The 22,287-nt window shown below is 38.1% G+C and overlaps 1 protein-coding gene across 2 annotated transcripts in view; it reads right to left on the bottom strand.

Moving 5' to 3' along the window:
* KAT6A (lysine acetyltransferase 6A) overlaps positions 1-22,287 on the bottom strand; it is a 116,827-nt gene that overhangs the window by 93,914 nt on the left and 626 nt on the right. For both annotated transcript variants that reach the window (XM_046648367.1, XM_046648368.1), the window contains exon 2: positions 19,437-20,353. In XM_046648367.1, the coding sequence (XP_046504323.1) occupies positions 19,437-20,036 (600 nt within the window). In that variant the 5' untranslated portion in view covers positions 20,037-20,353. The remainder of the gene's footprint in view (positions 1-19,436; positions 20,354-22,287) is intronic.

Genomic DNA, 22,287 nt, shown 5'->3' with positions numbered 1-22,287 from the left:
GTTTAAAACACTACTTCACTAAAAAGATATCATCAGCACTGTTTGGATACTTGAAAGACAGTATTTTTTAGTTGTGTGTAAAAAGGATAGCCTTGTGAAAATAAGGAAGTTGTCAGCCTTCTTGTTGACTCATCTGGGAGCAAGTTATTTATTTCTATCATCTGGCACACAGTAAGCACTCCACAACTTAAAGGTTTATAAGTCCCCAACATTCTTCAGTCAGCTGGATAGTGTTGAGATAGAAGTTCAAGCATTTTGTTCATTTGTTCAACGAATATTTCAAACTATGAGCCAGGCCCCTTGACAGACACTGAGAAATAAAGAAATAAAAGGTAGCCCTTGCTTTTAATTCCAGTAGGAAAGGCAGATAAATAGACTATCACAATATAGGGAGAAAAATGTCATAACATCAGCATGCCTAATTTACCAGGAGAGTATGTGCTATGTTTACAAAGGAAGAAAATCATCTCACCAAACCAGTAACGGTAGTGGGTAGATCAAGGAGGCTTAAAAGATGAGTATTAGGGGCTGGCCCAGTGGCATAGCAGTTAAATTTGCACACTCCGCATTGGCAGCTCGGGGTTCGCCAGTTCAGATCCCAGGTGCAGACCTACACACCGCTTATGAAGCCATGCTGAGGGAGGCACCCCACATACAAAGTAGAGGAAGATGGGCATGAATGTCAGCTCAGGGCCAATCTTCCTTAGCAAAAAAAAAAAAAAAAAAAAAGGAGGCTTGGTGGTAGATGCTAGCTCAGGCTAATCTTCCTCAAAAAAAAAAAAGATAAGTATTAGCTATTTCTGTTTTTGTTTGAAGCCGTGTCTAAAAGAATGATATTTCAAGCAGAGATACATACAGTACCTACAAAAACTAAAAGGCAAGAGAGTGTGATGCCTACAAGGAACTGCAATATGTTGAAAGGCAGAAGGGTAAGAAGAGTGTGGCAACAGATGAAGTTGCATAAAGGCTAGGGAGCCTGAACTTTATCCAGAAGGCAACAGAAATCCACTAGACTTGAGGATTCCAAACAAGAGGAGGACATGATATTTTAGAGAAAGCAATTAGACAAAAGTATAGAGGTGAGCTCCAAAAGTCTAGACTGGAGTCTGCTAGATAATAAAAGTTCCACGAAGGCAGGGATTTTTATCCATTTGGTTCACTGCTCAACCCCCAACACTTACAACAGCACCTACTGCATGTCAGGTATCATTAAATATTTATAGAATGAATGAAGGCAAACCAGCTGAAAGACAAATGCAGTAATCCAAGAAAGAAAAGAACTAAACTAAGGCAATGGGAGACAGATACAGGAGGTATGACTAAAGCTGCTAAATAGTAATTACTTTATATATTTTTCGCTTGTCAGAATTTAACGTCACCTTTCCTTTCTAGTAACGCAGCTCACAGAGGTTAACTATATTGTAAATTCTAAGCTCTGCAAAAATGCTAGTTTACTAAAGAGCTACAAAAACGTCATAGAAAATTGTTTCTAGTGGCAATATTAAAGAAATCAAAATTATTTAATTTACAGTCAGAACTACAGTTACTCTCCATGTCTGCTGACATCAGAAAATTATTTCAGTCAACATTTACCAAGCATTCAAACTATGCAGAGCAAACTATTAGCTTAGATTGAAACAAGATGAATTTAGCTTCAAGACAAAGAAATTCCTAACCAAGAGCCAGTAACATCTGGTTAATCAATGAATGTTAGAGAGTCTCCTTCTCTATATATCTATAAAGACAATATATAGACATTTAGGGGAAGTCATTTATTCTGTAAAACTAAGGGTTTGAAGTGAAAGAATTCCTAAGACTTTTAGTTCTATAATTAAATGGTATTTCTTACCTATCTGGGATAGCCTCTCTATCGAGAGGCCTTACATTTGTTTGTATGTTACTTTGAAAGTGCTCCTTTTTTACTCTTTTACCTCCAAGAAAATTTTAAGATTCTTATGTGCCAGGAACATTTTTTCTTAATTTTCCTCAGTACATAATAAACTGCTCTGCAGGCAGGGCAGAAGGGAGGGAAAGTAAGATCTCCAGAGGGCTTACTATTTACCAGTGCTATACTAGGTGCTATCAAATGCAGTGTTTCTCATCACCTCCAAAGTTGTGTGCAGTATCAGGATTCCATGAAGAAACTGAGGGGCAAAGAAGTTAAATACTTTGTCCAAGACCACACAACTAGTTAAGTGGTGAAACCAGAAAGCAAACTCCATAGCCCAAATTCTATTTGCTAGCCTAAATGATGGTAACCAATTTGAGTGCCCAAGGATGTTCATCCTCTTCTGTCCAGGAATTACATATTTTTCAATATTGACTAGAAAAGGTAATTTATAGAAGTGCTTCATTGCATAGCTATGCTGACATTACCTAACCCCTTCTACCTATCATGGCTTCTTCCCCCATATAATAAAAGGGGAAAACAGGCATTTGTGCTGCTCTTTAGGAGTACTAAAATTCTAAAGCAGTAGTTCTTAACTCTTCTTTTCCCAGTGAAATACATGACAAATGAAAATCACATCCATGATATATTCTCAGAGTATCCCTAGGTATATAAACAACACGTGTTCCTAGGTAGCATATTTGAATGCAAATTAATCAGTGATGTTATTATGAAGGCAAACTGACTTAATTTTTTAAATAAATAATTCTTTATTTTAAATTATTTTCAACATTTCTTACAATTCAGTGTAATACACTGCTCTTCTAGAGCAGGGATGGGCAAATTACGGCCTTCAGACTAAATCCAGCCCACCACTTGTTTTGTAGTAAAGTCTTACTGGAACACACACTCGTTGGCTTACATATTGTCTATGGCTGCTTTGTGCAGAGTTGAGCGGTTAGGTCACAGACTAAATGGCCCACAAAGCAAGCCTAAAATATTTACTATTTGGCCCTTTAGAGAAAAAGTTCTCCAACATCTATTTTAGACTGACAATTCAATCAAAGCTCCACTGTATACCTACTGGGAACTCAGATGTCAATACACCAAACTACTTTCAGTATCTTCATAAACCTGTTAAAAAAAGAAGTTCTGTACTTAAATTCTCAGAGTTCCCTGGACTTAGCCATCACCACTTCAGACATTTATTGTTATCATTTTTTGGCTTCCCTACTTGACTGAGAGCCGAGTGTCAGTCTAGCACCCCTCTTATAATCCCAGTACCTAGCATGGTGCCTGGAACAGAGGCATTCAATGGAAATCTAATGAATGTACGAAAATAAACGTATGATTAAAGACAACCAGTCAAGAGTAAAGGAGAAATTCAGTCCTACAGAAACTCGCTACTCAAAATGTATTCTAAGCAGCAGTAGAATACCTTGGAACTTACTAGAAATGCAAAATCTCAGGTCTCACTAAAGGTCTAAAACTGCATTCTAATGAATAAAAATTTGAGAAGCAGTGCTACATAACATGGTGCTTAATTATACTAAATGCAATAGTTTGATTCCCAATTTGGGCTAGGTTGCTTTGCCTGCTCCAAGGCTTCATCCTTACCCTAATCTTGAGCTTCAAGATACAAAATAAAGACCTATTTTGATAACTTTAACAAAGGAGATACTTTGGTTTTTTTGTTCTTTTATTGGGGGAAGAGAGACACTGTTACTAAAAAATATGGCCAAATGGAGGGATTGTTCAAGCATTTTGCCTATTTCAAAGGAATATGCCCAGAGAACATCCATTGTAATTTAAATGGATTATAGATTATATGAAAAATGCTTTTTAAACTATCTAGATGTCTGTTTCTATGTCCTGTTAAAATTGATATGTTCGGGGGCTGGCCCAGTGGTGCAGCAGTTAGGTCCGCACATTCCACTTCGGCGGCCGGGGGTTTGCCGGGTCAGATCCCAGGTGCAGACATGGCACCACTTGACAAGCCATGCTGTGGTAAGATGCCCACATAGAAAGCAGAAGAAGATGGGCACGAATGTGAGCTCAGAGCCGGTCTCCCTCAGCAAAAGGAGGATTGGCAGTAGATGTTAGCTCAGGGCTAATCTTCCTCCAAAAAAAAAAAAATTTCTATGTTCATGAAAACTTCAAACAGTCTCAAAATATGATGGTAACATTTTGTGGGTTAATGGATTGATTTGTTTTGTGTTTTGTTCTGTTTTGTTGTTTTACTGGAGAAAGGAGAAGGAAGTCAGCAATACTTCCTGCAGTTTATTTTTGAAGCAAAGGCTAAAAAATCATTGGAGCTAGGACCTGCTCAGGCTAAAAACAATCTTTAAAAAGGCAGGTGCTTGATGAATTTGGTGATTTTGGTACTGTTACTATCCTTCTTTTACAGAAAAGAAACTAAAGCTGATGGAGGGTAAAGTAGTTTAACGATCAAACAGCAAGTAAATGATAAAGCTGAGATCTGCACTCTTAAATACTCTTATATAAGCCCTAAACTAATCAGAATCAGTGTTGGAATAATTCAGGGAGTACTTTAAACTACTGTATCTATTTACTATTTATCTCAACTCTGAATTCAGTGTTTTTTTTCTTTGGACCACTCCACTAGCCACTACATTCTAATTGTAGCACACATACTACAGCTAATAACCTTGGGCAAATCACTTGACCTCTATGAGCCTTTGTTTCATCTATGAAATAGACAACCTTTCTCCTTTTTTTTGCTGAGGAAGATCAGCCCGGAGGGAACATCTGTTGCTAATTTTTGTCTTTTTTTTTTTTTTTTTTTTTTTTTTGCTTGAGGAAGATTGGCACTGAGTTAAAATCAGTGCCACTCTTCCTCCACTTTCTGTGTAGGTCGCCACCATAGCATGGCTGATGAGTGGTGTAGGTCCACACCTGGTATCCAAACCTGCAAACCCAGGCCACGGAGGCAGAGTACACCAAACCCAACCACTATGCCACAGGCCCAGCATGAGACAACCTTTCTTAAAGGGTTGCTGTGACCCAAATATAATATCTAACATACAATATTTATTCAAAATTATATAGGTTTTCACATACAAGTACTACACAACACGCACTTAAAAAAAAAGACAAACAAGGACATACTAAATCATCTATTGAACAGGGTTTCCCTGCCATCAGTAGAAAAGCAACAGACTAAGATTTTTATTTTGGGGGTGGGAGGCTCATCTACAGAACAGAAGTCTATCAATGTAGGCCACCGCTTACAAGAGAAACCCAGCAAAAAGACCTGGATATTTCTTAAAGCAAGATAATAACAAATTTCTGATTACCTCTAAGAACATATGTTTTTAAGTAATCAGGCTTAAGACGGCCTAGTAGTAGAAATACTGATCAGAGCTTGTCCCTGGTCACCAGGCTGGAAACGCAAACTCCAATGAGACTGAAAGAACGGGGTCAAAAATGGACAATGATTTATGTGGAATATAAACAAACACATGGACAAAGAAAATAGTTCAGTGGTTACCAGGGGAAGGGAGTGGGAGTTGGGCATAGTGGGTGAAGGGGAGCACTTATGTAGTGACAGACAAGAAATAATGTACAACTGAAATTTCACAATGATGTAAACTATTATGAACTCAACAACAACAAAAAATGGACAATGATTTTTTATTTATCAGACTGCCAAAAATAAAAAAGTCTGATAACACCGTGTTGCCAAGGGTATAGGGAAACAAGTACTCTCATACACCACTGGTGAATCTCTATGGAGACAAATTTAGAAATATCAAAATTACAAAGACATGCACCCTTTGACCCAATTATTCCACTTCTAGGAACTTGTAAGTAAAATAATGTACAAAGGAGGTTAGTCAATTGAGCACTGTTTCTAATCACAAAAAACTGGAAACAAATATCCATTGGCAAGGGACTGGTTATATAAATTAGGGTATATTATATATATATAAACACACACACACAATGGAATACCACCAAGCTTTATGTTCTGACATGGAACACCCTTTAAGACATACGGTTAAGTGAAGAGAAAAAAAGTAAGGTGCAGAATAGTATGTTAGGCATGTTCTCAAACATTGGAAAAACAAAGGGAAAAACGGATGTATAAAGAGATTGCTTATAGATACAGAGAATCTCTTTGGAGGAGTAGAAAAGAAACAAAACTCCAGGCTGCCTCCCAGGAGGGGAACCTGTCCACTGGAGAAAAGGAGTTAGAAGAACACTTTCCACGGAACACTCTCTTGTACCTTGTGAATTTTATGTACAAATGAATGTATCATCTATTGGGAAAACACAATTTCTCAAACTTTTTAAAATACTATATGGGTAACAGAGAAGAAATATTACCTTGAATGAAGTAACAAATAGTACTTTTCAGCTGAGGTATCAAACGTTTGCAGAAAACATCTGAAACTCTCTCTCTCCTTTTAAGCTACAAAAGCTAAAAATTTTGAGAGGATAAATGGTTCAGCCTCTAAGTTTATTAAGAAAGTTAATACTTAAAAAAAAAAAGCAACCTAAATTCTATCATTCCCCCTTCCACTTTAAACTTCAGTTTCAATTCAACAAACATTTTCTGAGCATCTTACAAAGTGCCAGGACCTGCATACAAAGAATAACAACACGTTAAGATTTGATAAATGGTTTAACAGATGTATGTAATAAATGCTAAAGGAGCACCCACTTTTTTTTAATGCTCGTCATTTTCATGAACAAGGGGCAGCCTGATGTGGGTTTGAAAGAGACCTGGGCTCAAGCTCCATTCAGTAAAACCTGGCCATCATAGCACCCAAACTGCCTACCTTACTACAAAAGTGTAGATCAAAAGAAAATATATGTGAAAGCAAAATTCTTCATAATCTGTGAAACACTTTAGAAACAGGTTATTACCACCCACATGAAGGTTTGGGGAAAAAGACTTTATTTCCCTTTTTCCTTCTCTAGCTTTCTTGGCTGAAGTTAAGAGTTCTCTGCTTAGCTGAAGTCATCAGAAACAAAACCGTATATTTTTATCACTCTTTCAAAGTCAGCAGACGATGGAGAGAAGCAAACCCACTTGCAAAGCATTCAAAGAAAGTAAAAGCTAAGTTTTTACTTAAAATTACATATATAAAGTCCCAAACAAACAAAAGTGGTATTCAACAGCAACTAAAAGTTAGAGCTTGCACAACACAATAACCAAGGCCTTGATGCTCTGACAATGAGGGTTAATGAGAGCAACAGGAAGCCTTGGATGACAGCAACAAGGGCAAAAAGGGCCAATACTGAGTGGGGCCAGAAAAGTGACAACACTTGTGGTTGTCACGCCGGCAGCCTTCCAGACTTCTTAATGATATGCTTTCTCAATGCTCTAAGTTTGAAGTTGCTTGTTTAAAATCTTGGCCTATTCTTATGCAATGAGAGGAATGTATTTACCTCTGCCACCACTGATGTGTTACTCACCCTGTAGAATAATTCTTCAGATACAACTCCTTTCTTCTACCAATAAAAGGCAAAAAAAAGATAAATGTACCCTGCTGGCTTGGAGGTTACCCTATCACACCTTAACCATCAGCTCAAAGAAAGCATGATATCAAGTATAAAAGCTGCTATAAAATGCTAACTAATGTTTGCTGGGGAGGGTAGTGACTTCAAAACCAACATCTAAAAGTTAGGCATGTGATTTGATTTTTTATCCATATTCAATTAAACATTTATTATGGGCCTACAATGTTTTGCTTCTAGGCCTTTGTACATGCTGTTCCCTCTGCAGGAACCACTCTCTTTCCCACCCCACCCATATGCTTCCCCACCTCACTAACCTCTCACATGTGACTTCCTCTGAGAAGACTTCCTTGACTTTCCCCACCTCCTTCTCCTGTGTTCCACAGCACTCTGTTTTACCCATCAGAGCACCTATCACTGTGTATGTTAATTACAGAGGCTGTATCTCCTTCACTCAGGACCTAACCACTGTGCTAGCACCTGGAAGATGCTCAATAAATACTTGCAAAGCATACCAGACATCGTGCAAGACAGACGGGGATACAGAGATGAAAAACAAGATTCTAAACTCACTGTCTAGTAGGAGAGACAGGCTAACGCAACAGTACAACGTAAAACAGGCTATGACAGAGGTATGTACAGGATATCAGGGACATGAAGAGAGCTCTATAAGTCAGCCTGGAAGCAGGATGGGTGATAAGGAAAGAAGAAATAGGAAGAAGATATGCCTAAACTAAGTCTGCAAGGCTAAATAAGAGCTAATTAGTCAACACAAGAAAAAAGATGATCATTCCAGACAGGAGAAAAACAGAAACAAGAGAGGACAAGGTGGATCTGAGGAACTGCAAGCAGTTTGGAATGTGCAGTGGTTCTCAAATCTCAGCATGCATCAGAATCACCTGGAGGGCTTATTAACACACACATTGCTGGGCTCCACCCCCAGCTGTGATTCAGAAGGCCTGGAATACGGCCCAAGAATTTGCATTTCAAACAAGTTTTCAGATGACACTACTGCTACTTCTGGTCCCAGAACCACGCTTTGAGAACTACTGGTGTAGTGGAACACAGAGGGCATATGAAGAACCAGCACGGGACAAGTTTGGAGCAACACAAGGGATAAAGAAGGGGGTTAAAAATCATACATACTATGCCATAAAATTTGGCAATGAAGGATTCTAAGCAGAGGAGTAAGTTTAATTTTAGAAAAATGGTAATAATAACTAACATTTGTAAAGCACAGGACTTTATGTATTCTGTACTGTCCAGTAGCTACTAGCCATATGTGGCTATTTCAATTAAATGAAATTAAAAGTTCAGTACTTCAGTCAACTAGCCACATTTCAAAAGCTCAATAGCCACATACGGCTAGTGACTGCTGTAGTGAGCACAGACATAGAACATAGCATCATGGCACAAAGCTCTATTAGATAACACTGAGGTATATTAACTTATTAAATCTTCACAACTTCATTATGAGATGGGCACTGTATCATCCCCATTTTATAGAAAGAAATGTGGCAAAGAAAGATGAAGCAAATTACCCAAGGTCATAAAGCAAGTACCACCAACATAAGATGCAAACCAAGACGGTCTCGTTCTTGAGCCCATGTTCTTAATAGCTTCCTAATAAGGTCATTCTTGGCAATAATGTGGGCTGGAGGGAGATGATACTGGAGGAAGGAAAACCAATCGAGGAAGCTACTAAGGTAAATCAGGAGAAAAATGATGAGGACCTGCTCTAAGAGAGTGGCATCTGGAATGGAGAGGAAGTGAATTAAGAGACGTTAAAGAAGTAGAAGAGAAAAGATTGGGTATGGACTAGAACTGAATCCAAAAGAGGTGCAAGTGAGGTGGAGAAGGTGACACCAAAGTTTCTGTTTTAGGAATCAGAGTCAATAGCAAAGCCTCTCGCCACAGTAAGAAATCAGAAGAGCAAGTTGGAGGAGGGTGATAAATTCCACCTGGGTCATCGTGAATGTGAAGTGACTGAGATAAGACACTAAACACTGGGATATACAAGTCCAGAGCTCAAAAGAGAGGTCTGGATTAAGACATGAATTTAGTATAGAGGAGGGAAGTCTAGAGATATCTCAGAAAGGCTGAAACAATAAGAAGTGGCCAAAGAACAGAACCTTAGGGAATCCAACATTTAACATACAGGCAAAAGATACAAAGCCAGTAAACTGAAAACTAATTACCAAGAAAGATGGAAGGAACAGAGGAAGACACACAGGAAAGAATTATCCCAGAGGCAGAGGGAGGAGAGAATGGTCAACAAGTGCTAAATGCTGCGGAGAGGTCAGGTAAAATGAAGACTAAAAACTGTCCACAAGAACTGTTTCAAATGGCGCTCAGGGCCAGAAGCCAGATTGCAACAGATCTGGAACGAATACAGACTTTTTCCCAGGCAGTTTCAAAATGAAGGGAAGGAGACAGACAGGGTGTAGACAGAAGAATCTGGAGTGGTGTTTTTTGTTTATTTTTATTCTAATTTGATGGGAGGACTTCCCCATGTTAAGGGGCAAAGAGTAAAAAGACTGGGAACATTATTGATGGAACAAGGCCCCTGAGACAGGAGAGAACAGGATCTTGTACATAAATGGAGAGATTAGCTCTAGACAGGGCACTTCTTTCATGTCCTCTGAAAATATAGCAGAAGAGGTAAAAATAAGTACAGAGGTATTTAGGAAAGTGTGGCTGGGGTATAAGTTGAATGAGCTCATATGGCTAGATAGATTCTATTCTATGATGTAGGATATGGGAGTGTCTGCTGAAAATGAGAAAGGCAAAAGGCTTGGAGAAAATACTGAACTGCTGCAGAGAGAAAAGACTACAGACATAGACATACAACCCCAAGCAGAGGAAAAAGCTGAGATTAGATGCCACAAATTTGTAAGTGGCACCCCACTACACGGTTTGCGTGAATTTCTTCAAAATGATAAACAGTCTCATATAGGATCAGGGAGAGAAAATGACTGGCTTAATTTCAAGGTTGCGGCTTGCCAATTAGATGCAGGAGTAAAGTGAGTAACTGAGGTCCATAGGCCAAGCAATTAGAAGAAGAGCATTTGAGTGGTGGGAGGGGAGCATCCATTGAAATTACACAGGGAAGCTTCTCTACACTATATACTATGAAACCTTGATGAGATAAAAGAGCAGGTGCAGTAGGAGTGAGGAGAGAGAAAGGTGGAAGATTAGGGCAGTTATGGTCAGGGAGTAGGATAAAATAAAATTTAGGTTTCCTGAAGTACACTGTCCAGGGTCCAAAGTGTGTTCATGAGAGCAGGTGTGAAGTATGTTGTTTCATGCATTTGTCTGAATTTCAATTATTAGGTAAAAAGTAGCTGCTACTTCTATCCCCTTACTTCCTCAGCCAGTTCCCACTAGAGAGATGTTGGTTCTAAGCATTAGAGCAGTGGTTCTCAACCCTGGCTGTACTTTAAATGCATATGGAGACTTTGAAAAGCAAAACAAAACTGAAATCTGGGCCCTAATGCTAGACTCTAATTTAATTGGTTTGATGCTTACTTTTTAAGGCTTCTCAGGCGATTCTAAAGTGGATTTAGTGTCAAGAACCACTGTTTTAGAAAGAACAGGGCTTTAAATTTATGTTATAGAACTAAAGAAAAACTAACTGGCATGAGAAGAAATGAAGTAACGAAAACAGGTAAATGGTGAAAGAGGATCTAAACCCTAAGCCAGGTATTTAAAGATGTCCTAAAGAGAAAAGCTGGGGAACCGTTAAAGCACAGCATCACACCTAACACATAAAAAAAACGTAATAATGTTTCCAAGAGTTCCCTTACAGGTTCTAGAAAACTCAGGAATTAAATGCTTCACTGTAGCCAATGCCCAAGAAAAAAGCAAAACCTGCATAAGCAGAGAGAACTGAAAACAAACACTTAACATAAGCTCTCTAGGTCACCTACAGTTCACAATTCCCTGGAGGAAAAAGTAGCCTATAGTATAAGCGTGCTAACACCTCCACACACATGGAATCCACCTCTTCTGCACAAAAGATAAACGGCAAAGGAATCAGCTGTCTTCTTTCCAACATACAAAGATTTTCAGGTTTTTCTAGCTGCCACATTTTATTTTACTAATAATCTTAAAACCACCCCATGATTTTATAACTGTCTCTAATCTTACCTTTATTTGCCATTTTTCTAATGTATTTACTAAATTTTATGACAATGTAAAAGCAATACAGAGTTGAACTGTTGGTTGGTCATAAAGACCAAGAAAGACAAACATGAGCTGTTATCTGCTGCCTTCCCTATAAGGTTTGTTCACTGGTATTACTAGTCATCCAGAACCAAGACACTATGTATACATAACAATGAGTGATACACTGTATACACACCGAGCCCACCTCTTCATAAGAACTACTTCATTAATTAATACAAAGGCTTATACTTTTCTCTCTCAGTCTTAAGAATTTTAAGTTCTGACCAATTACCCAAGTCACACAGAGGTCATCTGTGCTGCAGACTTTCTGAAAATGAGACTTATTTGTAAGTGGACATTTTTCCTCCCAAAACTCAAGGAGTACTTTTTCTTCCAGCATTAAGGTAGCTCAACACATTCTCCTTCTAATATTTAGCTTTTTAAAAACATTAGAAAACCTTCTAATTCCTCTAATTTAGGTCGTAAGAAAGCAGTCTTTTCCCCCCAAAATTGTTTCAACTTTCTAGAATGTACAGCTATCTTCAAATGCCAAAACAAGCAGATTTACATACTTGTGGTTTACAAAAACCACCAAAATTCTCTAGACCAGGGTTTATTCTATGGTTTCCACTAAGGAAGAGAGTTCTAACTACATTATTTTATACTCATTGCTCTCTAACACTATAAAGCAGTACTACAGCCTAATGAAAAAAGCACAGAACGAAAAGGGTCTGACCACTTCTTCCAGATGGCATGGAACAAGACACTTAAATCTCTTTGGGCCTGAGTTTCTCTATTTGTGAAATAATATTACAATCACTGTTACCCAAGACTGCTACTGCCTCGAAACTCTACAAAATGCAGAAGATTCTATTCTTTTTTCCTAGGAATTTATCTATATTTTGTAAGCATAATATAATTCAACTATAAAATATAGCTTAACAGCATAGCCAGACTTATTTTTTCTTTGCAGGTCTTTTTCTCCTTAATTGCTGGCAGTTAAAAACTATTTTGACCCAGAACGTATTCTGCAAATCTAAATGCTAGACTACTATAACCTCATGCTGAATTTCAACCCTTAACAAACTAGTGCCATAGTACAGACTGTTTCTTCACCTGTTCCCTAATAAAGTTGAAATCAATGCTTTGGACTTGAACTTACAGAGTTATGTACAGTGCTGATGAAAGCCATCTGTTGGGAACTACGACTTGCCTGTCAAAAGGAAAAAACCAGAAAAAACAGCCTAGATTTTCCTGGGAACCAGCTGCAGTTGAATGAGTCCTAATCCTGCTCCAGCTGGGAAAAAGCAGAAGGCTGAAATCACTACTGGTCTAATTCGTCCGCTGCAGATCCTTTGTGAACTGACTCCACCCCCAAGGAGCCAATTGGTAAACAAGTTTACCAGAATGAGGAAGGCTCTTAATAACTCCTATATGTAACATTTGTTTCTTTAAAAAATTTTAAATCAGAGCATGAAAAGTATTCATTATTGTAATTTTAAGAAACAGCTCCCAATTCACTAGAAAAAAATTTCTTAATTCTACTTTAACCAGCAAACTTGACCCCCAGATTCAGTCCTCTCACATAGCTAAGAACCAAGTCAGTGCAGAAAATACATTTTCTCCAATATTCTAAATAGAAAGAGAAAAAGAAAATTTGTCAAGGAGATTCTTACAACCTCAAGAGGTCTGGAATAATATAATTTTTTTTCCAGATTCGCCAAACAGTTCCTGTTACCTATTTGCTTTCATAGTACTAAAGGTAAGTATAATGTAAAAAAGTATTGACCTATGTGTCAGGATGAACCAAATAAAAAAAAGCAGCAAGGATAAGAAGAAAAATGTCTTTTGCATACATTCATTTTCCATTTGGTGTTTTATGAGAAGTCACAATGAAAACTTGTATTATTAAACACTGTCAAATAGCTATTATATAAATATATTATGCCTATAAAACTTAACCATGTAAAGTTCTTTTGAACTCTTTTGAGACTTCTACAACAGAGCAGACATTAAAGTACTCAGAACAGTGCCCAACACATTGTTAGCCCTTGACAAATGTTAGCTATTAATAGGTTTCTATAAGCAACTGCTTACATTCCCTTGGCCTACTGATACAGGGCAAAGAAACAGGTCAAGATGGTTAGATCCTCTAGATCTCTATTCCCAAAGCAATTTGTCGTATCAGATATCGTCATTCATTTCTTCCATTCATCAATATATTAGAAGTTAGCCCAAGAATGAGTAAAGTGCTAGTAACTATAAGTACACGAAAAATGTCTAGGTCGTGTGCATTGGCTAGGTACAGACATTTTGATTAGCAACGGCTAAACGAAAGCTTGCTTTAGGAGCTCAAGTTTTCTTTCAGGGTGTGTTATGGGCTGAAAATTACCAAAATGCAGAGAGCTCACAGGCTAACTAGAAGACCAAAAAAATCTGTACAGTTGATTGTAATTAAACATATAGTGCTTTACAAACATAGTTCTGCCTGAGTTATTTTTCTGATTTTTTTTTATAAGACCAAGTCTGCTGAGACAAAGTCAATTCCTAACCTCATTTATACTTAATCCACCTCAATGACTTGTTAGTAACAAATATTAATTTCTAGCCAGCTTCTCTTCAGGGCCCAAAACACGTAGAGTCAGCAAAAAATGGCATAAACAATGATGTAAGAAATGTATAAAAAATATAGTTATTGAGATCAATCAGTTGCAAACTCCATATTACAAAATCTACATTATCCATGTCCTTGCCATTACTTGAAAAATAAAGTTAACTACATATGGTTAGGATAATCTTCTCTAAAATAATCCTTCTTTACTTAAAGACTGATACAGTTGGCATCATCGTCCATTCCCTCCTCCATAATGTAAGAAGTAAAACTTGCAATTTAAAAAGTTTCCCAATAATTTATACTATAAAATACACTTGTGTGCATGCTCTCACAAGGAATCTTAATATATACACTTTCAACTGAGAACTTTTTCCACTTATTTACTACTCATTTATCTCTTCTCAACTTTTTTGTAGCATCTTTTGCTTTCAGAAGGTTTTTGGGTTACTTTTTTGGGGGGGTTTTTTAAAAGTGAACAATCATTCTGTCAAGCAGTCAACACATCCCTGAATTTAACAACATGGACAACTACTATAAGATACCATAGCAACAGGATATCTGAAACTGAAATTACCAAGCTTACAGTCACAAACAATTTTATACTACTACTATTCTAACATATAAAATGTGAAACAATTTTACTATAAAGGCCATTTCCAAGCAGCTAAATCAAAATTTTATCATTCTTAACTCTTAGTAAACTGAAAATACATTTCCATTCTAATCAGTATCTCTAACATCAAAAATCTAAGTTCCTGTCAATGCCCTGCTTAATCTATGAATTTAAAATGCCAAATTTCAGTAACGTAAAACAATTTGGACCCTACTAAGAGTTTACTGTATTGAGATATAATTTATAATAGAAGGATATAGATTTATCACTTGATCTTTTTGCTTCAGATTACCTAGCTGTGTAATAATCTAAACAGTAACATTAGTTACAATATCTTCTCTTCCCTTTCCAACTGGAATGCTTCAGCAAATTACACTTTTGTTCCACAATACTACTCCACAGAATCACAACACTTTAATGATTTGGCTGATTACCATAAAAGAGTATAGTTTTCTGGACTAGTAATATGGAGCATAAGCTATATATATAGTCAAGTAAATTATTCTGTGAGTGTGTAAAATGAACCCAGAAGTTTGAAATCAAGGTGAAAATTATTCATGAAAGAGAAACAGATCCTTCCAAGACTCAGTGTCTAAAGACAATTTTTTTAACGGAGCATCATAACATCAAACAATAATTCACCTCACCCAAGAAACACCTCCTTTTTTCTCAGAGATTCACAATGCCTAATTGTAATGAAAAAATAATAGTGAATGTAAAAAACTAAAAGTTCCATTTCATACACTAAAAAAGGGTTCCAAAAAAATTATTTCACATCTTTCTGCTGTCTACTTTAATCTTCAACAGGACCTAAGTCCTAAATGCACTGTTTACGGTAGGCTCTAAATGTTTGCTGAATGAATAAAGAATAAATGAAGTAAATGAACAAATTATCTTATAGTAATATCTACACTTAAAAAAGAAAGAAATCTGCAAGGAGGAAGTTGTTATTTAAGCCAGTTACACACTATCACCCTCACCTATATCCCACAATTCAAGGGAAAGCAACATTTTGTCCCAAATGAAAGCCATGCAACAAATCCCAAACTGCAAATCAGAAAACTTTAGTGACAAGTGAAATGAAAATTAATAAGCACAGAAATTAAGAAAAAATAAATATAACAAAATGTCATGTAGACAAAACTATATTTTTATGGACCTCAGGTATACAAAACTAGATTATTCCTAATCTTTGGTTTCTGATACATTCTTATCACTGTTTCAAAGTCAGTTTTATAATTCATTCTATGACAGAAAGAGAAAAAAGGGACACAAACACTGAAGGCGGGCAATGTGTCCTTCCACAATTGGAGAACGTGCTATGAAGTTAACACCAAGAACATTCACAATTGTGTACTTGAGTGCAGCAACAGGCATTATACATAACTTTCAAGAGGCAATAGCAGGTATAGCTGTTAGAAAGACTCCAGAACCAAACTGCCTGAGTTCAAATCCTAGCTCTGTCACCTAGTATCTCTGTCACTTGGAGAAGCTACTGAGCCTCTTTTATGCCTCAGTTTCTTCTTCTGCAAAATAACAGTACCTACCTCACTGAGTTGTATGAGTATTAAATAAGTTAATATATGTATAGCTTTAAAGTAATGCCTGGCACATAGTAAACATATCATTAAGTTAAATAAACTCACCATAAACTACCACACTCTAAAGCTAGCTAAGAAATTTCCCCTATGGGGGCTGGCCCCGTGGCCGAGTGGTTAAGTTTGCGCGCTCCACTGCAGGCAGCCCAGTGTTTCGTTGGTTCGAATCCTGGGCGCGGACATGGCACTGCTCATCGAACCACACTGAGGCAGCATCCCACATGCCACAACTAGAAGGACCCACAACGAAGAATATACAACTATGTACTGGGGGGCTTTGGGGAGAAAAAGGAAAAAAAATAAAATCTTTAAAAAAAAAAAGAAATTTCCCCTATAACATGAATAAAACTTCTAAATCACAGTATCCCACAGATTCTCCTCACTATTTATCAATGTGAAAACACACTTTTGCGTCTTCACAAAAACTCTTAGAAATATTTCTACACAGCTGATCTCACAGGAAAGAACAAAAACCACACAGCTGCTGAAAATCTAACATACAGTTCTACAGTTCCTTCCAAAGGTGAGTATTGCAAAAAAAAAAAGGCCAAAAGTTAGAATTGACATAGAAAAAAGTAAAGAGGAACTTGTTCAAGTCACTCCATATAGTCCCTGAATTTCAGCTCTCACCCCGCAGCTGACCAGGCCAACAGACATACCTGCATTCCAGAGAAGATAATGCCATCTCAGTACCAAGTGCCTGGCCCACAGCAGGTGCTCAGTAACTATTTGCTAAGTTAATTTATGCCCAAAAGTGAAACTACTTCTGACCTACACTTTCCTTTCTCCATCACCATCAAATATACTCTGGATAATTTTTTTAAGAATATCTGGGATTATAGCAGCAAACCAATCAATTCCACAAAGGAATTGATCAGATAGTTTAAAAGAGAGGAAGGAAAACAGTTAAAATACAATAAAAGGAGCAGACATATAACCTGTTCAGAGGTGGAATAATTCTTCACCTTAAGAGTTCATGAAATTGTGATTTTGAACATGAGCTTTTCATACTTTTGGGGAAAGTCACTCAGGAAATTCACTATTGAAAATAAGACTCCATTTGAAAATATGTAACAGCTCTCATCAACTCTAATTTCATAGATATTATCATGAAATTAGTTTTCCAATCAGAGCAGCACACATACACAGAGGTCTACTCAATGAAACTCAATTTTCCCAAATTTAGTTACTTCAGTTAACAAAACTATATATTAAAGTTATGTAACCAAAGAGATATTCCTAACCAAAGTGAACCAGCAGATCTCTACTGGATTAAATTTTAATACAAAGGCCTCAGCTCAGCTGCAAAATAAGGATTGTTAGATTAGATGGTTCTCAAGGTCCCTCTCAAAAGTAAAATCCTAGGCTGACAGGACTCAGATTTGTCCTACATTGTACTATATTGACTACCTTTTAAAAATATGCATAACTGACATTTTATGTATGGCTAATATTTTTAAAAATTAAAATATCTAATTCAAGCAGGGGAAATTACAATAAAAGCAAGCACCCAGGTGTTCTTACAAGAATTTCTAATACTCAATTCACAGATATGACACTGAATTCATTCTAAACTATAATTTCCTGTTTCCATGCAGTTAACCTGTAGATCATTTGGTAACAGTTGAAGGAATCAATCATTATACTTCATTTAACTTTAGCCACATGTGATCAAGAAACAGTTGCAGGGCCGGCCCCGTGGCCAAGTGGTTAAGTTCACCAGTTCAGATCCTGGGCGCGGACATGGCACCGCTCATCAGGCCATGCTGAGGCGGCATCCCACAAAGCACAACCAGAGGCACTCAACCAGGCTATACAACTATGTACTGGGGGGCTTTGAAGAGGAGAAGACAAAAAAAAAAGAAACAGTTCTTAGAGATAGGAGTTCTTACAGTATGAACTACAGAATAAAGCATTTTAGTTACTTGTCCACCTTGAATTTTTTAATACCACACTCTTTATAAATGTTCAAATGATACAGAACCGTTTTAGGGATGAGATTCTCTACCAAATTCATGACTCTATCAGAATCATTTTAAGGGTAATAACAGTATGATAATGTTTCTATCTCAAACTTCACAGGGAAAACTGAATACTAAAATGTACCTCTAAAAACTTCATCAAAAACTTTCCAATTGCCATTTAAACAAAAATCTACAGGTGAGTTATTAAACTGCAATAAATTTAAATGAAATCTCAAACATTTTTAAATACATTCAATGTTAACTTTACAATCTTCTCATCCTAGAAGTAGCCTCCATGAATTTAAGCATAACAAAGATTATTTTACTATTATATACTAGGCTTGGAACAACTTCAAGTACTATCACTCACCACAGAACTCAATTCAAAGCACTTGAAATAAATTTACAGCTAAAACACTAGGTCAATGTAAAAAACAGAAACTAACAAAATTCTCCTCATCCTCAAATATCTAAAGGCCAAAATTCAGTTATGAAGACATACTTTCAACCGCACAAAACAGCACCATAAAACACACAACACAGTAAAGTACACCTTCGGTGCATCAAAACTCCCAAGTACCCCAGAACTTCACTAATATAGAATACTGTATTTCTGACCCATGTACTTACACCTGTCACAAATAATAACATTTAGGATTTCATCATATGCAAAGAATAATACATGACAGAAAGCTAGAATACCAACAGCAGAAATAAGAATTGCTAAATTTGCCTGCTTGTTTCAAACTCAAGTCTCCAGCACTTGGCTGCTCCATCAACTTCCAGCACTAAGGTATTATAAGAATTTTTATGCAACACTTTTAAAGCTGTATGCTATTTTTTAATTCTACTCTAAATACGTTCTTTTAGGTAAATCAATATTCTACATTTTGAATCTTAGGCATCAAATATTTCAAAGCATCAGAAGAATTAGCATCTATTGGGTTCTCACACCTAGAACTCACCAATAAAAAAACTAGACGTGATCATCCCACAAAGTCCCCAAACACAAAACTTGAATGTAACTTCTAAAAACTTCCTAGAAACGTGACTTAGTAGCATGCTGTATCAGCTCCATGGACACTGGTACAGACACCATTCTTACCTTATCCTTTTCATGTGGAAGGAGTGACACTGGAGGTAAAGAGCAAAGAGACTCACAACTTTCTTTCCCATCCACACTGGTTGCTTTAGTGTTGAGCCGATAAAGAGGTCCATCTTTAAGGAGTCGGCCGTGGCCAATCGCACGTTTAATAGCCAACCGTAACTGCTGGTGAAAGCCAGAGGCAGCGCTGCCTCCAAATAATGCAGACACATCCTTCTGACCTTTCAAAAAACGTTCAATGCTTTTCAAAGTTGAGCCACCAGACTCTGCCAAGCCCTCAAGTGCCCGCTTGATCAGTTTATTCCAATCTACATTTTGTTTATTATCCAATTTTCCATGGTTTCGAGGTTTAGGAAGTGCTATTCGCCCAGGATTATCAGGATCTTTATAGGAATTGAGTCCTTTATTTGAGACTTTTAAAATTGTTCCATCTTTAACACTCAACTCCAATTGTTCTAAAACAGTTTTGCGATCCAAGCCATGGGAAGAAGACACTGCATTACATATCCTTTCCTCTGAGGGACGCTGTTTCTGTTTCTTCACTTTTTTGATGGCCTCCAAAATCCACTCCGTATACAGCGGGTTAGCGAGTTTTACCATGGTGAAGGATTCTGTATATCCATAGAGTCGTTATCCCTTATCCTGATGCTGAGTAAGTTTCACACCATGGAAAACAACCTTCTCGGAGGCTGGGAACCAGTTAACCATAGCATACAAGTTTTCTGGCCTGAGTCCTTCCTCCTTGCACAAAACCGAGTGCCTCCCCACTTTTACTTTAGAAACCAAAACAATCTGTTATTTGAAATGTCTTCAAACTTCCCAATAAACTTCTCAATAGCACCACACATGGGTCTCTTCATAAAGTTGTAAAAACTCAAGAACATCTCATTCCCAGCAGAAAAATGTGTCTCTTATGCCTGAAAAACAATTAAAACAAGGTCAGTTTTCTATCAAGGCCCATTTTGTAAATAAGCATTAACTGAAACATGGTCGTCTTTTAAAACAATCAAATACCAACTGTTTACTTAGCACCTGTAAGAGTTTTAACGTGTTTCTATCAACATTCCAAAACAATCATGTCTGTAAACCAATGGAATAAAAAAGAAAAGAAAAAAAAGCTGAATAATTAGAATACAATGAGGAAACAAGATGGGACACACTATGAATGACCTTAGGCTACTACGAACCAGAGGGGTGCTGGCTATTCTGTACTCCACAATCTCTGCCCACCAGTCTATGAATTGAAACTCTTCCTTGACATCTTTCCCCAAGAAACTATTCAGCACTTCAACAAGCATCTGAATTAGCAGAAAGAATCCTGCAATCAAAGTAAGAGTGAATCTTTCATCTCCCAAAATTCAGGACATTCAGACTGGATACAAACAGTCCATAAGATGGGCAGAAAACCACTGAGAAAACTTGAACTATTTCATGTATTAAAAGAAATAACAAATACAATTTACACAGACCAAGTCCATATTTTAAGTACAATATTACTTTAAACATTCCAAACAGAAAGAAAAACAATACTGGAAATAGCCAAGTGTGAAAATTCTTAAAGAATTTTAAAATAATCCAATTTCAGTCCAATTTTACGAAGTACATGCTGATAGCTTCTGCTAAGCTGAACTAAAATACCAACGACCAATATACTGGAGGAAGCAACAACTGTCAAGATGTTCATCACCAACCTACAGACCGAGAAGCTGGAAATGAGAAACGCCCAGAAGCACTGGGTTCAAGTGCACACACTACATATCAAGTGTACAGGACAGAGAAAAAATGTACTGCCTGTTTGTGGGTCTGAAGAGGAGACGATCTCATTAAGATTCAAGATATGACCTGAAACGAACATTAACGAATAAGACACAAACATACAAATATATTGCCTCTCCAGGATCAAAGTCAATATTCTTCTTTCAGACAAAAGAATCCGGCAGATACAAATCTTTTTAAAAGTCACCAAAATAATAAATTCTGAGTCTAAATAACTCCTTTGCTTCCAAAACTAAATTTAACTTCAGTGTTTTTCAGAAGGTCTGCTCTTATTCTAAGGTATTTACATTACAATATAAACGATAGAAAAATGGCTCCCAGAGCAATTATTCTTAAGAGTGACATTCAAACCAAAAAGAAAACTAAGAGATACTAGAAGAGCGGTAGGACTATCAACTCTGATAGGAGAGAAAAGGCTGAGGTGAACACTCAAACCTGAGCCAAGGTTTATTTTTAAATCGGGTGACTAAAAAGCAGCCCCCTGAGAGCGCGAGGCTTCATTTTGGTGAGCGTCTCGAGAGGACAGAAATCAGAGTCTCAGCGCTCCAAGAAAGTTCACTATGTAGACAGCAACGCTCAGCTCAACGGGGAGCTGCAGCCGGAGCGTCAGAAGCGGGGAACGTCGCCAGCGACCAGGCGCGCAGGTGACAGGAGCAGGGCCACCGCTCCCCGCGCCCCGGCCGCCTGTCACCCGTCCCGGCCCTGCGAGCGCGGCGCCGCAGCCTGGGACTGAACTCGGCGGGCTCGGCGCCGCGCGCCCGGCCAGCCCGCGCTCCCACCCCCAGCACGCCCGCGCGCTCTCCTCCAAGTGCCAGCAACTTCAAAACTTGAACCGGCCGCCGCCGCCGCCGCCGCCGCCCCACGGCCGAGCGGCCGAGCACCGAGTTAACAATGAAATCACGTGCGGGAGCTGCGAGCCGCCCCGGGCCCGCGCGCCGGCGCCCCGCGCCTGACAGGTCGGGCCGCCGCGTCCCCCGGCCGCCGCTGACAGGCGGCCGCCGCCTCCCCTGCCGGCGCCGGGCTGTCAGCCCGACAGACAGCGCACCGCACGTGCTGCCGCTCCGCACCACAACAC

This window comes from Equus quagga, chromosome 22, assembly GCF_021613505.1.
Source record: "Equus quagga isolate Etosha38 chromosome 22, UCLA_HA_Equagga_1.0, whole genome shotgun sequence".
Classification (NCBI taxonomy): domain Eukaryota; kingdom Metazoa; phylum Chordata; class Mammalia; order Perissodactyla; family Equidae; genus Equus; species Equus quagga.
The sequence above is the reverse complement of the archived record's forward strand: the minus strand, read 5'-3'. Positions and strand labels throughout refer to the sequence as shown.